A 20,620-nucleotide genomic window follows, 5' to 3' on the forward strand; every position below is an offset into this window, starting at 1 on the left:
CTCTCCACACGTGTTTTTAGTCTGAGCTTTGGCTGGGCCACTCAAGGACAATCAGACTCATCCCAAAGCTACTCCAGTGTTGTCTTGGCTGTATGCTTTGTGTCATTGTCATGCAGAAAGGTGAACCTTTGCTCCAGTCTGAGGAGACATGCATTCTAGAGCAGGTTTTCTTCAAGGACATCTCTACATTCATCCATACCTCTTTTCTGACCAGTCTCGCTGTCCATGCTGCTGAGACGCACTACCATGCAACCACCATGCTTCACCACAGGGATGTTATCTATCTATCTATCTATCTATCTATCTATCTATCTATCTATCTATCTATTATATAGTGCCTTTGCTATCTTTCTATCTATCTATCTATCTATCTATCTATCTATCTATCTATCTATCTATCTATCTATCTATCTATCTATCTATCTATCTATTATATTGTGCCTTTCACTATCTATCCATCTATCTATCTATCTATCTATCTATCTCTAGTATATAGTGCCTTTCCCATCTATCTTATCTATCTGTCTATCTAGTATATAGCACCTTTCATATCTATCTATTTGTTATATAGTATTTTTCGTATTTATTTGTCTGTCTGTTATATAGCACCTTTCATATCTATCTATCTATCTATCTATCTATCTATCTATCTATCTATCTATCTATCTATCTATCTATCTATCTATCTATCTGTCTGTCTATTTATCTATCTATCTAGTATATAGCACCTTTATCTAGTATATAGCACCTTTAATATCTATCTATCTATCATATAGTGCATTTCATATCTACTTCTCTCTCTTTCGCTCTCTAGTATACACTGCCTTTCATATCAATCTGTGTATTATATGGTGCCTTCTCTATCTATCTATCTATCTATCTATCTATCTATCTATTTTTTATATAGCGTTTTTCATATCTATCTGTCTGTCTGTTAGATATGAAAGGTGCTATCTCTCTCTCTAGTATATAGTGCCTTTCATCTCGCTCTATCTCTGTCTATCTAGTATATAGTGCCTTTTGTCTCTCTCTCTCTATCTATTTAGTATATAGTGCCTTTCATATCTACCCATCTGTCTGTCTAGTATGTTTTGTCTTTCATATCTACAGTATCTGTCCATCTGTATTGGGCAGATGATGAGCAGTGCCTGGTCTTTGCCAGACAGAGTGCTTGGACTTCTTCCCAAAGAGTTATTTTTGGTCTTTTTCCCTATCCCTGGGTCTGAGAAGCACCCCCATAACATGATGCTGCTGTCACCGAAATGCTTCCATCCAGAGATGGTATTAGGCAGATGATGAGCAGAGTCTGGACTTCTCCAGACGTACTGCTTGCTGTTTTGCCCAATGAGTTCTGTTTTGTCTCATCTGACCAGATAATGGTTTTCCTCAGTGCCCTCAGAGTCCTTTTGCTAAACTTTACTTAAGAGTGGCTTCTGTCTAGCCACTCTGCCATAAACACCTGATTGATGGAGTGCTGCGGAGTTGGTTGTCCTTTTTGATAGGTTCTCCCCTCTCAGCAGAGAACTTCTGAAGCTCTGATTGAGTGACCATTGGGTTGCAGTCACCTCCCTGGCCAAGGCACATCTTACTCAGTTACTCTGTTTGTCCGGATTGTCAACTGTAGGAAGAGTCCTGGTAGTTCCTAGCTTCTTCCATTTTACAATTCTTAAGGCCACTGTGCTCCTGGCAATCACTCTAAGTTTTAAAAACTGTTTTGTCCCCTTCCAAAGATTTATGCCTCCACCATAGTTTGATCAAGGAGATCTATGGAGACTTCCTTAGACATCATGGCTTTAGTTTTTGGTCTTGACATGCTGTGTGAATTGTGGACCTTTTATACATGGGTACACCTGTGACTTTCTAAACATCAATTTGTCACAGATGGACTCTAATGAAGTTCTAGAAACATTTCTAGGAGAAGTACAGCAAACAGGAGGCACATGAGCACACTCTGGAGTGCCACAGTGGAGAGTCTAAATCAGGGGTCGCCAACTCTGGTCCTGGAGGACCACCGTGACTGCAGGTTTTCATTCTAATCCCTTTTATTAACGAGTGCCCTGTTTGTGCTGCTAATTAACTTTTTGTGAATTCATTTCAATTGAATTGCTTTTTTTAAGATTTGTTCCCCTGAATTTCTTCATTCCTCTCCTTAAATGGCACCCAAACAGAAATGAAATGTGAAGTGAGGGAGCCAGCAGGAGACCAAGGGCCTCAAACTCCAACCAATTTCACTCCAACCAGCTACTTAATGAGGCGCCGATTCTTATCGTTATTTTAACCCATCCTTTAATTTCATGGCATGTTGCTGCTCTCGTGGTGCATTAGGAGACATTTCTGAAATTGATGATTTTCTCTTTTCTAAGAGCACTAGTAAAATTTTTGGGGACCTGAGCAGATCGATATTCCTCAGACCTTCATCTTTCCTTATTTTCAGATATTGTATGATGGACATCAGTTGTTTTGGCTCATTTGGTATCTCATTATTGTTTGGCTGGTAATGAAGGAAAAAGAAACAATTAAGGGGTCAGAGTCTTCAAGGGCAAATCAAATAAAATGAGTTCAAAAGAAGTTAATTAGCAGCAAAAACTGGTTACTCATTAATACAAGGGTTAGAATGAAAACCTGCAGCCTCGGTGGTCCTCCAGGACTGGAGTTGGTGACCCCTGATCAAAATCATAAATTTGCAAACCTTTCTGAAAAGGGCGGCACGGTGGCGCAGTGGTAGCATTGCTGCCTCACAGTAAGGAGGCCTGGGTTTGCTCCCCGGGTCCTCCCCACATGGAGTTTGCATGTTCTCCCCGTGTCAGTGTGGGTTTCCGCCCGCAGTCCAAAGATATGCAGGTTAGGTGCATTGGCATGTGACGATGTGGGTTCTGGCTCCACGCTCCCATGGTTGTTTGGGAACCCTTGAACCCAACACCGTCGATAATGAAACCGAGTGAGCTAGTCAGTGAAGGCAATAAACATCTAAGCAAGGGGATGGTTGAAAGTGCAACAGTGCTTTTATTTAAAAGAAACAATCAAAAACAAAAGTGTTCCAATAAATAGTGCAGTTCATTCAATAAATAATCCAATAAAAGAACGTGGAGGTTAAAATCAATAAATAGAAAAAACAATCCTTTAAAACGAGAGGTTAAAAATCTTCTTTAGGAAGCAGTCTTAAAACAACAAACAAGCTCGGTGCTTCTTTTAACATGTGACTCCCCTGCATCTCCCTGTCCAGGCTTCGCAACAGAGGAGTCACACTCTCTATGCAGCTGCCCTCCTACAACACACATTCGAGACTGGAGACCTCCCGATCCCTGGCTCCGGTATGGCACTCATCCCAGCCTCGGAGAACTTGGTTTCCACCAACGGCCAGGTCGCCCACGTTGGGGATTCCAACCACCAAGTCTCCCGACTTCCGCTGCCTTTCCGCGGCCTCTCTGCGGCCAGTCGCCTTCCCTCGGTCACTCCCGCTACATAATCGCTCAGCGGGTAGCGACATCCAACTCAAACGCCTGGGTGTAGGCCCAACACCCCAGGCCCTCGCCTTCTGCCCATGGCCTGCTGTTTGCTCACCGCTCGTTCTCTCTCTTTCACCGACCTGCCTCCTCATCTGCTCCCGGTAACCTCCGTCCTCTTTCCTTTCCTTTTTCTCTCCGATCGTTTCTTTTTCACCCCACAGCCGACTCGTGCTTTTTAAAATGACGAGGGCCACAGCAGCTGCAGCTTTAGCCAATCACGAATGTGGGCAGTTCCTCACCTGTGCACTCGGTGAGAAACGCCCACACCCAATGGCCCAACGTCCCCTCGCTAAGCCGCGAGTGCGTCGATTATTTATTTAAAATGAATGGCCTTTGCTCAACGAGCTGTGGACCCATAACACCACATGGCGATCCTAAATTGTCCCTAGTGTGTGCTTGGTGTGTGTGTGTGTGTGCCCAGCAGTGTGCTGGTGTCCTGCCCGGGGTTTGTTCCTGCCTTGCACCCTGTGCTGGCTGGGATTGGCTCCTGCAGACCCCCGTGACCCTGTAGTTAGGATATAGCAGGTTGGATAATGACTGACTGACGACCTTTCTGAAAACGTGTCTTCACTTTGTCATTTTGGGTACTCGAGTGCAGATTCATTGGCAAAAATCTAAAAAGTACCCAACTAAAATTCCATCTACATTCCAATCAAGTGTGCAGAATGTGAAGGGGTCTCAATGCTTTCTTATTCCGCTTTTGGTCGGCCTGCATGTCGCATTACGTCATCAACATGACATTTTAAATATCTCTCTCTTCATCTGAGACGGGATTGAATATGAAACCTCTGCTTGTGTGGTGTGTTCTTTGTCGTGTTAATCGGGTTATTCTGACAAACTGTTGCCTACTTGATGGAGTGCTGCTGCTGCGATGGTCGACCTTCCAAAAGGGTGGGATTACGATTTTTGTTTTAACGAAACAAATTCCATTGTGTTTCATCCTCAGGCCCTTCTGAAAAAAATAAAAATGAACTCCCTCTTCTCTAGCGTGTGTAGTGTTCCAAGATGCAATATGGTGATAAGGGGTGGAAGGTCCCGTAGGCCAGATTGAATATACAGGAGTATGGCTTTCAGAGACTGTGACCGGGTGAACAGGAAGCCAAAGAGAGTACTGGGGCACTAGTCAGGCCATCGTCACAATCAGAAATAACTGAAATGGTACACTGGGCACAAAAAAAGGCGTCCTTATTTAGCCCAACGCTGCCTAAAAAAGGGCCCGTCAGCGGGAGCCCTGTCCTCATTGAAGAATTAAATGAGATGCCAGCTGCCGGGGACCTCATGTTTTTATGGTGTGTGGGAATAAAGGGGTGGGGCTAAGGGGTCGTGGGCAGGGCCAGGCATCCACTTTGGGTGTCTCATTAGACCTAAGGGTGAAAAAGAGAAGATACACTTAGCAACAGCGCCATCTCTCATCCTGGAGTGGCATCACCCACCTCAGTAGAGTCCAGAAGGTGAGGTGAAGATGCACTGGGGAAACTCTTCTGTATGTTATGGGGAAATGGGACAGATTGGTGCACACTTCACTGGGTACACTTATTTACAGATTGAACCGTGGCCATTCCAGGTTACTGTTGCCAATCAAGCTAATGTTGACTATTTATTTTTATTTGGAAGCATTGAATTTCTGGCAGAAACCAGAAAATTGATGGAAATGTCTGCCCACATGTTGCCTTAGGACTGAACCCCGAACACTAAAGCTGTCAGGAAACTGTGCCAACCATTCTGCCATTCTTCATGATCTTATTAACATGCATGATTTTTCTTTTTTTTTTAAACTTTCTTACAGTTCTTCACAAAGATTTAGGTCCTTGTAGAGCCGCCACAATCACCGGAACACTCTCCAGAATTTCTCTTAATGATGATGAAGATGAGAAAGGTCCCGAAGGCATGAGCTATTCAACCTTACCCGGCAATATCATCTCCAAAGTTATAATCCAACAGCCATCCGGACTTCATTTGCCCATTGGAATAAGCGAACGAACTGACCCTGGTGTGGACAGCACCAGCGATATGAGAAGAACTGTTTATTTATCTACTGATGACAATTTGAAAACGGGTGACACCGAACTGTTGCATCAGCAAGGCTCCTTAATGGATAGTGACTATATTGTGATGCCAAGAGGTTCTGTTCAACCCCTGGTAAAGGATGACGGCAAGCTAAACATTGGCATGGACGCTTTGCAACATGAAAGATTAATGCATTATAAGGTGAACCCTGACTTCAGTATTAATGCTCCTGTAATGGATCAGTTCAGTTTGAATTTAGACCATCAGTTTGTGGGCCAGGAGCACATGCAGAGCATGCCTTTTGAACCACGAACAGCAGTTAATTTCTGACCTTCATCCAGCACAAGCCACGATCAAACTAGCATTGGATCAGAAAGTACCACTGATGAAACTTCGTTGGATGTCAATCCCAATCGCGTCGATATCGGGTTGTACACAAACACCAACTGTCATATTGATGACGAACTTCGTCTGAAGCTGCTGCAGGAATGTTGGACTCCTAGTCAAACGTATGATTTCAAGAAAGATGCAAACCCTGAAGCTAAACGTCTCTTCAGATTGGAATGGCTCAAGACATATCCGTGGTTAGCATATTCAGCCAGTGCAAGAGGACCTTTTGTCGAGTTTGCGTCTTATTTCGACCTCCAGTTCAACGTGGTCTGCAACAATTTATCCTTTCCCGTGTCTTAAATTTCACAAATTTCATGAAGTTGCACAATCTCACGCCAATTCCCAATGGCACATCAATGCAATAGCTTCTTCCATCCAGTTTCAGAAAATAATGAAAAAACAACAACTCAGTATTCGTGAAATTCTGGATTCAACATACCACAGAAAAATTGAAGAAAATAGAGACAAGCTTGGTCAATTACTTCAACAGTTTTATTTATTGCTCAGCATGAGCTTCCTCTTCGGGGAAAAAGTGATCAAGGTTCTGTCTTTACAGATATGTTGCATTTCGAATTCAATCAGGTGATCAAGTTTTAAAAAATCATTTGGAATCTGGACCAAAAAATGCGTTATACATATCCCATCAGATTCAAAATGAGCTGATCCAAACCTGTGCAGATATTCTCAAAGAACAGATAATCTGCGAGGTTAAAAAAGCATCCGTTTTTCTGTGTTGGCTGATGAGACTGCAGATATTAGTGGAACAAAACAACTATCCATTGGTGTGCGATTTTTGCGTTGCGATGAAGGCAGGGGCAGTTGACAGTGTGCGAAGAATTTCTGGGTTATACTCTGTTGACCAAATTGGATGCAGTATCAATCTCAGAAGCAATCCTTCAGTTTCTGAATGATTGTAATTTAGATTTGTCGCGACTTGTCGGTCAAGGTTATGACGGTTGTTCTACGATGGCAGGTAAAGAAGGTGGTGTTCAGAAGCTTATCAGAGACAAGCACCCTAAGGCTTTGTATTTTCATTGTGCCAGTCATATATTGAATCTCGTCATTAATGACTTGAACAATGTCAAAGAAGTTCAAAATGCCAGTGGCACAACTAAAGAAGTAATCAACTTTTTAGAGAGAGCACTTTACGACGATCTTTGATTCCTAATATTCCTCTGTTTTGTGAAACACGTTGGTCGGCAAAGTATAAAAGTATCAGAATATTTTCTGAGAACTTTTGGTAATTGTCCAAGCGCTAGAAAAGCTTACAGAGGACAGTGCGAACAAAAACACAAAGGTTAAGGCTCATTTGCTGTTCACTGCTATTACAACTCCAACTTACATTTTGACGCTTTTAGTAATTGCTACTTATTCGCTAAACTCGAACCTGTGTGCAATCAGTTGCAGCAAGTAAATATGAACATTAAAGATGTAACTGCTCATATAATTCAATTAATAGATGTGCTGCAATCCCATCGAGACAATGTTTCTGAAGAGTTTTCATTGATTTTCAAAAAAGCACAATCGATTTGTGAAGAATTAGACATTGAATTAAAACAGCCACGGTTAAATAAAAGGCAAGTTCACAGATCGAATTTACTTTCTGAAAACGCAGAAGAATATTTTAGGAGGTCCATTTTCATCCCTTATTTGGATTCTATAATATCTTCTCTACAAATTCGGTATTCTTTTACACAAGAGAAAGCATTTTCACTTTTACAACTTCACCCAAAAGAAATGAGTAAATTGGATAAATCATCGTTTTTAATAGTTCTGGAAGACATTAACAGTCTGTATGGTGATATTCTTCCAAACTTTATATCTGATGCTACCACATGGTATGAGATGTGGAAAAATAAAAACATTGCAAACGAAATTAGTTTAATTGAAGAGGCTACGAAGTTTTATCCGGCTGTTTCCGAGGCACTCAAGATTGGCATGACACTTCCTGCAACAACCTGCAGTATTGAAAGATCTTTTAGCACATTACGGCGTCAAAACTTGGAACCGATCTACAATGAGTGACGATAGATTAAGTGGATTATGTATGCTTAGTGTACACAAAAAAAGAATAAATAATTGTCCAAAATTTATCGACAAAGTTGTAGACAAGTTTGGACAACAAAAAAGAAGGCTTGAGATGCTCTTTTAGAAACAAAGTGAATGATTGTTTATGTATAGTTGTAAAATGTAAACGTCTAATTGTAATTTAAAAATTTAAAATAAAACTATTTTTCGCGTTTTTCTTATTATTGAAAGATTTATTTTTTTTCTCCATTTCCTTTTTTTTTCAAAAGCTAGGGGGGTGCACGTGCACCTACTTGCACCCCCCTGCCGGCGCCCATGACGGCCAGGTCGCCCACGTTGGGGATTCCAACCACCAAGTCTCCCGACTTCCGCTGCCTTTCCGCGGCCTCTCTGCGGCCAGTCGCCTTCCCTCGGTCACTCCCGCTACATAATCGCTCAGCGGGTAGCGACATCCAACTCAAACGCCTGGGTGTAGGCCCAACACCCCAGGCCCTCGCAGCTGCCCGTGAGCGCTCGTTCGTTTGCTCACTCGCTCGTTCTCTCTCTTTCACCGACCTGCCTCCTCATCTGCTCCCGGTAACCTCCGTCCTCTTTCCTTTCCTTTTTCTCTCCGATCGTTTCTTTTTCACCCCACAGCCGACTCGTGCTTTTTAAAATGGCGCGGGCCACAGCAGCTGCAGCATTAGCCAATCACGAATGTGGGCAGTTCCTCACCTGTGCACTCGGTGAGAAACGCCCACACCCAATGGCCCAACGTCCCCTCGCTAAGCCGCGAGTGCGTCGATTATTTATTTAAAATGAATGGCCTTTGCTCAACGAGCTGTGGACCCATAACACCACATGGCGATCCTAAATTGTCCCTAGTGTGTGCTTGGTGTGTGTGTGTGTGTGCCCAGCAGTGTGCTGGTGTCCTGCCCGGGGTTTGTTCCTGCCTTGCACCCTGTGCTGGCTGGGATTAGCTCCTGCAGACCCCGTGACCCTGTAGTTAGGATATAGCAGGTTGGATAATGACTGACTGGCGACCTTTCTGAAAACGTGTCTTCACTTTGTCATTTTGGGTACTCGAGTGCAGATTCATTGGCAAAAATCTAAAAAGTACCCAACTAAAATTCCATCTACATTCCAATAAAGTGGGCAGAATGTGAAGGGGTCTCAATGCTTTCTTATTCCACTGTTGGTCGGCCTGCATGTCGCATTACGTCATCAACGTGACATTTTAAATATCTCTCTCTTCATCTGAGACGGGATTGAATATGAAACCTCTGCTTGTGTGGTGTGTTCTTTGTCGTGTTAATCGGGTTATTCTGACAAACTGTTGCCTACTTGATGGAGTGCTGCTGCTGCGATGGTCGACCTTCCAAAAGGGTGGGATTACGATTTTTGTTTTAACGAAACAAATTCCGTTGTGTTTCATCCTCAGGCCCTTCTGAAAAAAATAAAAATGAACTCCCTCTTCTCTAGCGTGTGTAGTGTTCCAAGATGCCATATGGTGATAAGGGGTGGAAGGTCCCGTAGGCCAGATTGAATATACAGGAGTATGGCTTTCAGAGACTGTGACCGGGTGAACAGGAAGCCAAAGAGAGTACTGGGGCACTAGTCAGGCCATCGTCACAAACAGAAATAACTGAAATGGTACACTGGGCACAAAAAAAGGCGTCCTTATTTAGCCCAACGCTGCCTAAAAAAGGGCCCGTCAGCGGGAGCCCTGTCCTCATTGAAGAATTAAATGAGATGCCAGCTGGCGGGGACCTCATGTTTTTATGGTGTGTGGGAATAAAGGGGTGGGGCTAAGGGGTCGTGGGCAGGGCCAGGCATCCACTTTGGGTGTCTCCTTAGACCTAAGGGTGAAAAAGAGAAGATACACTTAGCAACAGCGCCATCTCTCATCCTGGAGTGGCATCACCCACCTCAGTAGAGTCCAGAAGGTGAGGTGAAGATGCACTGGGGAAACTCTTCTGTATGTTATGGGGAAATGGGACAGATTGGTGCACACTTCAATGGGTACACTTATTTACAGATTGAACCGTGGCCATTCCAGGTTACTGTTGCCAATCAAGCTAATGTTGACTATTTTTTTTTATTTGGAAGCATTGAATTTCTGGCAGAAACCAGAAAATTGATGGAAATGTCTGCCCACATGTTGCCTTAGGACTGAACCCCGAACACTAAAGCTGTCAGGAAACTGTGCCAACCATTCTGCCATTCTTCATGATCTTATTAACATGCATGATTTTTCTTTTTTTTTTAAACTTTCTTACAGTTCTTCACAAAGATTTAGGTCCTTGTAGAGCCGCCACAATCACCGGAACACTCTCCAGAATTTCTCTTAATGATGATGAAGATGAGAAAGGTCCCGAAGGCATGAGCTATTCAACCTTACCCGGCAATATCATCTCCAAAGTTATAATCCAACAGCCATCCGGACTTCATTTGCCCATTGGAATAAGCGAACGAACTGACCCTGGTGTGGACAGCACCAGCGATATGAGAAGAACTGTTTATTTATCTACTGATGACAATTTGAAAACGGGTGACACCGAACTGTTGCATCAGCAAGGCTCCTTAATGGATAGTGACTATATTGTGATGCCAAGAGGTTCTGTTCAACCCCTGGTAAAGGATGACGGCAAGCTAAACATTGGCATGGACGCTTTGCAACATGAAAGATTAATGCATTACAAGGTGAACCCTGACTTCAGTATTAATGCTCCTGTAATGGATCAGTTCAGTTTGAATTTAGACCATCAGTTTGTGGGCCAGGAGCACATGCAGAGCATGCCTTTTGAACCACGAACAGCAGTTAAAAACTTTCTAGCTGAAATGGAAGAATCTGGAGGTTTACCAAGAAGCGAAACAGGATCTACAATATCCATGAGCTCCTTAGAGGTACGTTTGCATGGCTGCTTGCTATTCGGAAAGCCGCGGTGTGCAGTTAGCCGTGTCCAGAGAACCTCCTGGAAAGCCTAAGATGGATGCCATTGTTGGGCAGATGGTGAGCTTTAACAGTAAGCTTCAGCAGTCTGCCAGCAACAGCAGTCTTACAATATGCATTCTGTCAACGGCTAATTCACACAGAATGTAAAATGGATGCACATAATAGAAAAACAGTATCCATTCTTGTAATGATCTCATGCTAAAGTTTGGATTAAATCATTTTTCAGTCTGTGTTTAATAAGGTTGTGAAAACCCAATGTGCCCATCATGTGCCAAAACGGTGCTCTTTTAAACGGACTTTACAATATACAGCGGGTTCGGAAAGGAGTCAGACTCCTTCATATTCTGCCTGCTTTATTGGGTTGTACATTTAATTTTAAATGCATAAATGTTCTGTTTTTGCCCGTCTATCTACACTCGATAACCCATAATAACAAAGTGGTAAGTTGTTTTTAGAAATCCTGTTAAATAACACTCATTCATCCAAGTATTCAGACCTTTAATTTAGTACTTTATAGAAGCCCCTTTGTCAGCAATGACAGCTTTGAGTCTTCTTTGGTAAGTCTCCACAAGCTTTGCACACCTGCATTTGGGCAGTTTATCCCTTTATTCCTGGCTGATCCTCTCAAGCGACAATAGAATGGATGGGAAGTGTCTGTGAATGGCCATCTTCAGGTCTCTCTGCAAAGAAAGGGCTTTGGCCAAGCCACTCAAAGACAGTGACAGACTTGTTCTGAAGCCACTCCAGCATTGTCTCGGCTATATGCTACAAGTCATTGTGGTGCCGAAAAGTGAACTGTCACCCCAGTCTGAGGAGACATGCACTCTGGAGCAGGTGGGCTTCAAGGACCTCTCTGTATTTGGCAGCATTCATTCTTCCCTCAATGATATCCATGATAATGAGAAGCCCCCCTATAGAGTGATGCTGCCAGCTTCATGCTTCACCATAGGGATTCTATCTATCTATCTATCTAATGGTGCCTATCTATCTATCTATCTATCTATCTATCTATCTATCTATCTATCTATCTATCTATCTATCTATCTATCTATCTATCTATCATATAGTGCCTTTCCTATCTATCTATCTATCTATCTATCTATCTATCTATCTATCTATCATATAGTGCCTTTCATATCTATCTATCTATCTATCATATAGTGCCTTTCATATCTATCTATCTATCTATCTATCTATCTATCTATCTATCTATCTATCTATCTATTATATAGTGCCTTTCCTATCTATCTATCTATCTATCTATCTATCTATCTATCTATCTATCTATCTATCTATCTATCATATAGTGCCTTTCATATCTATCTATCTATCTATCTATCTATCTATCTATCTATCTATCTATCTATCTATCTATCTATCATATAGTGCCTTTCATATCTATCTATCTATCTATCTATCTATCTATCTATCTATCTATCTATCTATCATATAGTGCCTTTCATATCTATCTATCTATCTATCTATCTATCTATCTATCTATCTATCTATCTATCTATCTATATAGTGCCTTTCCTATCTATCTATCTATCTATCTATCTATCTATCTATCTATCTATCTATCTATCTATCTATCTATCTATCTATCTATCTATCTGTCTGTCTGTCTGTCTGTCTATCTATCTATCTATCTATCTATCTATCTATCTATCTATCTGTCTATCAATATTAGACAGGTGTCTGCTGTTTGCTAGTCAAAGTGCTTGGAGTTCGGCCCAAGGAGTTCAGTGTTTGTCTCATTAGACCAGAGAATCTTCATCTTCAGTGTTCTCAGAGTCCTTCCAGCTGTCATACTATATGTCTTTTACTCAAATGGTCCGCCCCAGCCTTCCCCCAGATCTGTCGTAAATGCCTGCTTGGCGGAGTGCTGCTGAGGTGGCTGTCATTCTGACAGGTTCTCACATCTTAACACAGGACTATTAAAGCTCCATTAGAGTGACCAATGGGTTCTTTGTCACCTCCCTCACCAAGGCCCTTCTTGCCCCAGTTACTTACTTTGGTTAATTCTAGAAAGAGTCCTGGTGGTTCCCCAGTTCTTCCATTTTAGATTTATTAAGGCCACTGGGTGCACTTTCTCCCATACCGTACCACCTCACTCTCTGAGCCAACCTAATCCTAAGCAGAGTTGTGAGGGGCTGGAGTTATCCCAGCAAGCATTGGATGAAAGACTGGAACTAATGGTCGAGCGCCAATCCATGGCAGGTGGACACACTCATACACCCTGCCCTGATACCACAGTTTGATCATGGAGGCTTACAGGGGGAGGCCTTACACTTCATGGGTTGCCTGTTGTCCTCACACGCTTGGACCCTCAATGCCCAGGCACACGTGAGCCTTTCGAAGTAATGTCCTATCAACTCAGCGTCTCGCATGTGGACACCAATCGAGTTGTTGAAACATCTCAAGGAGGATTAAAGCAAGCAGAAGGCACCTGAGCCTAATTTGGTGGGCCACCGCAGAGAGTCTAGATACTTTCTAGGAAGGCGAGATTTCACTTTGTAATTTTTTTAGTTAATTTGCAAACTGTTCTGTGGAGACGTTTTCACTTTGTCATTACGGATATCCGAGTGTAAACTGATGGGGCAAAAATGGCAGACGTATCCCTTTCAATTGAAATCTACAATGCAATAAAGTGGGCAGAAAGTCTAGGGGTCCGACTACTTTCTGAATCCAATGTACGAGTTTTATGAGACTGTGAAATCCCAGTGTGCCCATCATCTGCCATAATTGTCCTTCTTTGAACGTGCGCAGTGTGGCCTATACGTTCAAATGAAAGTAAGTGGAATTGACTCCATTGTCCTTTGACTTTACCCAGTAATGTTTAATTGAGTCAGCCAGGTCTCTTTAGGACGGCTAAGGTAAATGTTTAATCTCACGGTTTGCTTTTTAAATACAGTATGAGTCTAGGTGCTGCTGTTTGAGTGTTGATATTTCAATCGCACGTATCTTGAGATGAAGAGTAATGTAAGTCGGGGTCCCCAAGTTTTGGTCCTGGAGGGTCACAGCGGGTGCAGGTTTTTGTCCAAAGCCAATAGATTTATTAGCAGCCAATTGCTAAAGATAACCAAACATATTGTCTAATTGAATGTCTCATTGTGTTTTCATTGTGACGTGTTAGGTCTTTCGTATACGCTGACCGGCCACTTTATTAGGTACACCTTGCAAGTACCGGGCGATCAATTGAGCTTTACGTCTGTGTTCTTATCTCAGTCCAGCCATTTTGACGCATCCCAAGTGCTCATGTACAACACTCGGTTAGTAGATTTTTTACCTTTATGTTCATTAGTGTTATTGTGCCACCACTTGTTTTGTTTTGATTTCAGTTGTGGGTACCACCATTTTAGGGCCGGTTTATACTTCACGCTCAGAACGCATACGCATCATGGTTGCCACACATTCCCGGAGTTCATTTGATGCGTCTTCTGAGCAGGTCTTCAGAAATTAACGCCACGCGTGCGCGAGTTGCAGTACCAGCAAAAAGTCGGGGGGGGCGCAGTGTGATAAAAGTCGGAATGTGACGTCAGAGTCTCTGTTTACTCTCTACATGTGACAGAATGCCGCTAAGTGGACCGTACAGAATCGATGTGAGCACTTCGATGTTTGATGAACGGTTTGATGTGGCGAAGCAAAGTGCCGACATACAGATGCATTCGTTTTGCTTTTATCTTCAAGCGTCACATATTCCCCAACGTAATGACACGATGATACATTTTAAAAGTCTCACATACCATTAACAACAGCATCAGAATGTGCGGCCGCGTATTTAAGCCACAGAGAAAAAAATTAAGGGCACGGTGAAGAGGTCTATTTTGGGATTAAAGTGGAAATGTTGGCTTTAATTTCAATGTCCACTTTAACCTCTGTGACCGATAGGGGGCGCTGTTGTCCGCTTGAACCCTCAGACAACAAGTCAGACACCAGATAAAAGTCCAAATAATTGAATTTCTTATAATAATAGTGTTCACCAAGCACCTCCACTCCACAATACTCCAATAAATCATCCATTGTCTAACCCGCTGAATCCAAATACAGGGTCACGGGGGTCTGCTGGAGCCAATCCCAGCCAACACAGGGCACAAGGCAGAAACCAATCCTGGGCAGGGTGCCAACCTACCGCAGGACACACACAAACACACCCACACACCAAGCACACACTAGGGCCAATTCAGAACCGCCAATCCACCTAACCTGCATGTCTTTGGACTGTGGAAGGAAACCGGAGAGCCCGGAGGAAACCCACGCAGACACGGGGAGAACATGCAAACTCCATGCAGGGAGGACCCGGAAAGCGAACCCGGGTCTCCTAACTGCGAGGCAGCAGCGCTACCACTGCGCCACCGTGCTGCCCTCCAATAAAGCAATAATAATAACAACAATAATAATAATAATAACCAATCCTCCACTCCCAGCAGCAATCCGTCACACTCCCACCCAACTCCGGCTCAGCCTGCTGGGTTTCCCACAGTCCTTTAAATAGTCCTTGACCTGGAAGTATTCCTTCTCCGGGTCAAAACGCCTTCCTCAGGTGTCCCGGAAGTACTGCGGGTTTCCAACCTCGTGACTCCTAAGTACTTCCGGGTTAACATCACCATAATAATCCCCGGGTTTTTAGTAAGCTCCCCCTGGCGGTACCCACAGTACCCAACAGGGCTGAAGAACCGGACTCCATATCCCATGCTGCCCTGCGGGAATCCTGGGAACCATTTCTGTTCAGGGGAGCTGCCATCTAGCATCCCGGGGGATGTAGTGTCCTAAAAAGGCTCTCTCTTTTAGTTGAGGGACGTCCTGGCCGGACTGAAATGCTGGCTGTCCCTCACACCTCGTAGTTTATTTTGTCATTAAAGTGGACTGTCGTAAACGTCATCTTAAAACCGACCCAGTTGTTAATCACTATGTGCTGCTGGGGCTTCCTCCTGAACTGACAGCAGCGGCAGAACACATTATCCATCCATCCATCCATCCATCCATCCTCTTCTGCTTATCTGAGATTGGGTCGCGGGGGCAGCAGCTTGAGCAGAGAGGCCCAGACTTCCCTCTCTCTGGCCACTTCTTCTAGCTCTTCCGGGGGAATCCCGAGGTATTCCCAGGCCAGCCGGGAGACAAAGTCCCTGCAGCATATCCTGGGGCCTCCTCCTGGTTAGACGTGCCCGGAACACTTCACCAGGGAGGCATCCTGATCAGATGCCCGAGCCACCTCATCTGACTCCTCTCGATGCGGAGGAGCAGCAGCTCTACTCCGAGCCCCTCCCGGATGACTGAGCTTCTCACCCTGTCTTTAATGGAAAGCCCAGACACCCAACGGAGGAAACCCATTTCAGCCGCTTGTATTCGCGATCTCGTTCTTTTGGTCACTACCCACAGCTCTTGACCCTAGGTGAGGGTAGGAACGAAGATCGACGGATAAATTGAGAGCTTTGCCTCACAGCTCAGTTCTTTTTTCACCACGACAGACCGATGCAGAGCCCGCATCACGATCCGCCCATCAGTCTTCCGCTCCATTTTTCCCTCACTTGTGAACAAGACCCCGAGATACTTGAACTCCACCACTTCAGGATCTCAGAACACATTACATTTATGATATTCCAGCTCTCTGCACATTTAGAATCCTTAGACTTAGACTTGATATCACTTTCATGATGAAATGCATTAAGGTATGTATGTTACATTTTACAGATAAGTCTTTAACTTCATTTAAATAATGAACAATATTAATAATTACACATGGTGGTGGACTGAGCGGTAGCACTGCTACCTCACAGTAGGGAGTCATGTCCCTTCTGTTCCTTGCCTGCAGTTTGCATGTTTTTCTGGTAGGTTTCCACAGTGGGCTCCGGGATTTGTTCCAAAGATCCAAATGTTTGGCGATTTCGTGGCGCTAAAATGACGCCAGTGTGTGTAACTTGTGTTCAACTTGCGATGAGCTGATGCCCCGTCCAGGGATTGTTTCTGCCTCGTGCCCAATGATTGCTGGAATGGGAGCAACCCTGGATTGATGGATTTAATCATTAAACATCCTTTTCAGAGATTTTGTGGTAACAGATGTTTAACAGATGTTTCAGGCAATTCACAACACGTTGAAGCTGAACGTCTTCTCACCGTGATGATATCTCACAGTGCCACCTGATGGAATCTGCCAGCATGCAAGTATAAACAGTACAACACTTGCTTAGCAGAAGTGACCGCTGGAGCACGCGTCACGTCACATGAAGTACAAAGCTGACGAACATTATGTCATTCTGGAGGATTCCACCAGGTGGCAGTATCAGAAATCATCACGGTGAGAAAACACGTCCAGTTTAGGGAAGAAAGATGTTGAGGATAAAAATTCTCCGCAGTGTGGTGCTGTGGCGAAGAGGCGAAAATATAGCGGTAGGTGAGAGCTTTAGATATGTCACGTCATTACGATGGAGAATATGCAACGTTTGTATTGCTTGTGTGAGTAATGGATGCTGAAAAGCACCGTGAATAATTTCATATGTCAGCATTTAAGTTTGATGATTTGCGTCACAGCATCGAGCCACTCATCAAACATCGAAGCGCACACACTGGTCCTGTTGGAGTTGTAATGCGGCTTGCCGTCACACGGCGACACTCAAATTTGTGCTGCTATTGCAACTCTCAAACATGTCGCGTTCGTTCCTGACAATGTTCTCAGAGGACACTTCAAAAGAGCGCTGGGAACGCGTGGCAGCCATGATGCGTGCGCGGAAGCATTCTGAATGTCCAGTATTATCCCGGCCCTAAGCCGGCAGTACGAAGTTTTCATCATCCAAGTTTGTGGATGCTACCTAATTCCTAGCACGTTTTTGTTTCAGTATTTGAATGCATCTCTGGTTTCAAACTGTGTTTTTGCCCCTCGGCTATTATTTACATCTAACGGTTTTAGCTTTGGCTCTGTTTGTTATTTTTAGTTTCTGACTTTATCGCTACGATTCTCCACTTTAGATTCTTAATCGCGTTTCCAAAGCTGTGTTTGATAAATCTTGTCTCACTGGTTTCATCTTTTTAATGATTCCTCTTCTGATTCCATTCTTCTTGATAATGACGTACAGTGGAACCTCGGTTCACGACCGTAATTCGTTTCAAAACTCTGATCGTAACCCGATTTGTTCGTGACCCAAAGTAATTTCCCCCATAGGATTGTATGTAAATACAATTAATCCGTTCCAGACTGTATGAGCTGTATGTAAATATATTTTTATATATATATATAAGATATTTAAGCACAAATATAGTTAATTACACCATAGAATGCACAGCGTAATAGTAAACTAAATGTAAAAACATTGAATAACACTGAGAAAACCTTGAACAACAGAGAAAACTAACATTGCAAGAATTTGCGCTATAGCCTTACAAACCGCTCTCTGTAAACACTTTTTTTTTATGAGTTTTAAGCACAGGGAAAAAAATGAACATTTGAAAAACCCGTAATTTAATAAACCACCAACAAAAGTAACATTGCAACAATTCACGCTACAAACCGAAAAATTAACATTTGAAAAATCCGTAATTTAATAAACTACTAAGAAAAGTAACATTGCAACAAATCACGCTATGAACCACTCACTAAAAACACTTTTTTTTTAACGAGTTTTAAGCACGGGGAAAAAAATGAACATTTGAAAAATCCGTAATTTAATAAACCACCAAGAATAGTAACATTGCAACAATTCACGCTACAAACCGAAAAATTAACATTTGAAAAATCCATAATTTAATAAACTACTAAGAAAAGTAACATTGCAACAAATCACGCTATGAACCACTCACTAAAAACACTTTTTTTTTAACGAGTTTTAAGCACGGGGAAAAAAATGAACATTTGATAATTTAATAAACCACCAAGAATAGGAACATTGCAAAAATGAACATTTGAAAAATCCGTAATTTAATAAACCACCAAGAAAAGGAACATTGCAACAAATCACGCTACAAACCGAAAAATGAACATTTGAAAAATCCGTAATACAAAAACTAACCATAAGCTACCCAGAAAACTAAGCTTGCAAGAAGGAAGTGAGGGGGCACTGAGTGGAGAGGAGGTTACAGTTTTTCCACCTCTTCCAGCACTTGAGGCCTCTGCCTGGTTAACACTGTAACTTTAATGGCCTCTTTCTACTTTAGAATAGTTGAAATCGTAGATTTTGACTTCTTGTACTCGGCGGCAAGATCAGTAACACAAACGCCACACTCATACTTTTCAATAATTTCTTTCTTTACTTCGATTTCAATTTTCTTCAAACCTTTCTTCTCACCACTCTTCACTTGCTTAGAAGCCATGGTTAACTACAAAAACACACGGAATACTGTTGAGCACAAAGAGAGCGCAGGTAAAGCACGCACGTCTGACCGAGAACAATGCAACACGTGCGGAAATCATCGGTGCGCACAAACCGGTAGGGAAACTGGCTTGTTCGTAAACCGAGTGTGTGGTCGTGAAGAGATGCAAAAGGTTGGTGAACTTTTTGGTCGTAACCCGATTTGTACGTGTTCTGAGACGTTCGTGACCCGAGGTTCCACTGTACTGTGCAGTGTAGTAAGACGCACTGCCGTGACGGTGTTTGCCAGTGTGTGTGTGTGTGTGCATGTATGATGGGTGAGAGTGGAGCCATTTATAGAGTTAAAGGAAGGTGTAAACAGTTGGCACACATTGGCGCTTAACTTAAGTGGTTGGTTGATGGTGTCCAGAGGTCTCCAGTTTAGTAGGAGATGCAGCTACGTGAGCGCACATGACCTGGCGGAGATACAACTATGAGCGGAGAAATACAAACTCCACTCGACTCCGGCCGGGACATCAGACACCGAGCTGCGATGGAAAGGGAAGAGAGTTGATAAAACCGATTGCCGAGAAAAAGATAGAAGAGGCTACTTACCAGAGAGTGGTCCGATTTGGAATGTCTGTCAGCACGGACTTTGAAGGCTTTCTTCTGGGTTGCGGGTCACTCGATGATTTCAGGGCCAGACTAAGGTCATGCTCCCCCTGCTGGCCCGCATTCACACTGCACTTAATGTTCTTGGCCAGGGCCCACTTTTGTCATCGCCATCTGACTGTGTGGAAGGCCAAATCAAGATCTGAACACGGAGTGACCCCATGCATGTCAAAATGATTTTCCTGATTTTTGTGGTTGTTTTGGAGTCATTTAGAGTGGGATGACGCTCTCCCCTTACCAATTTATCGTTGTGCTGTTAATTGTGCTGCACATACGAGAAGATTTTTACAGTGACAAATGAGATTAAGTGAGGAATTTGCAGCTTTTCTTGCCAACTACAATTCACGTTCATGTGGAAAGTGAGAATAAAAACCTGTTTTTATAACTCAATGGGTATTAAATGACTTGTCGTACCATTGACATCATGCCTGTTTTTCGTGCTTGGGCACTTTTAGCGGTCACACTGTTCCCGAATGCTATTGAATGGTGCCCGGGCACACCTCTTCCTGGTGGGCCAGGGCACAGTCCAGTTGGCACCAGCATGGAGCGATCACACTAGTCAAACGAACAAGACTTTGGGGGGTTACATGCGGACAGACGTGCTCGGGCAAGGAACGAATTACCAGTGTGAGTACTCCCCAGTGAGTGGGTGCCCCCACATATATATGTGCTGCACTCACCCTCAGTGAACGACTGAACAGGGCAGCCGACATGACCAAGACGAGAACGAGCATGTGAGCCTCGGTGGACTGTGTGGCTGTTAACAGATTCTAATATATTCCCAAGATTAATATATCATTAAC

General features: G+C 43.3%; 1 protein-coding gene across 1 annotated transcript in view; it reads left to right on the forward strand.

The window, feature by feature from the left end:
- The window catches only part of adgrb3 (adhesion G protein-coupled receptor B3), an 868,080-nt gene that overhangs the window by 823,881 nt on the left and 23,579 nt on the right, over positions 1–20,620 (forward strand). Inside the window, exons 28-29 of the mRNA XM_039737721.1 lie at positions 5,293–5,820; positions 10,720–10,817. Of these exons, the coding sequence (XP_039593655.1) occupies positions 5,293–5,820; positions 10,720–10,817 (626 nt within the window). The remainder of the gene's footprint in view (positions 1–5,292; positions 5,821–10,719; positions 10,818–20,620) is intronic.

Source organism: Polypterus senegalus, chromosome 16, assembly GCF_016835505.1.
Source record: "Polypterus senegalus isolate Bchr_013 chromosome 16, ASM1683550v1, whole genome shotgun sequence".
Classification (NCBI taxonomy): Eukaryota; Metazoa; Chordata; class Cladistia; order Polypteriformes; family Polypteridae; genus Polypterus; species Polypterus senegalus.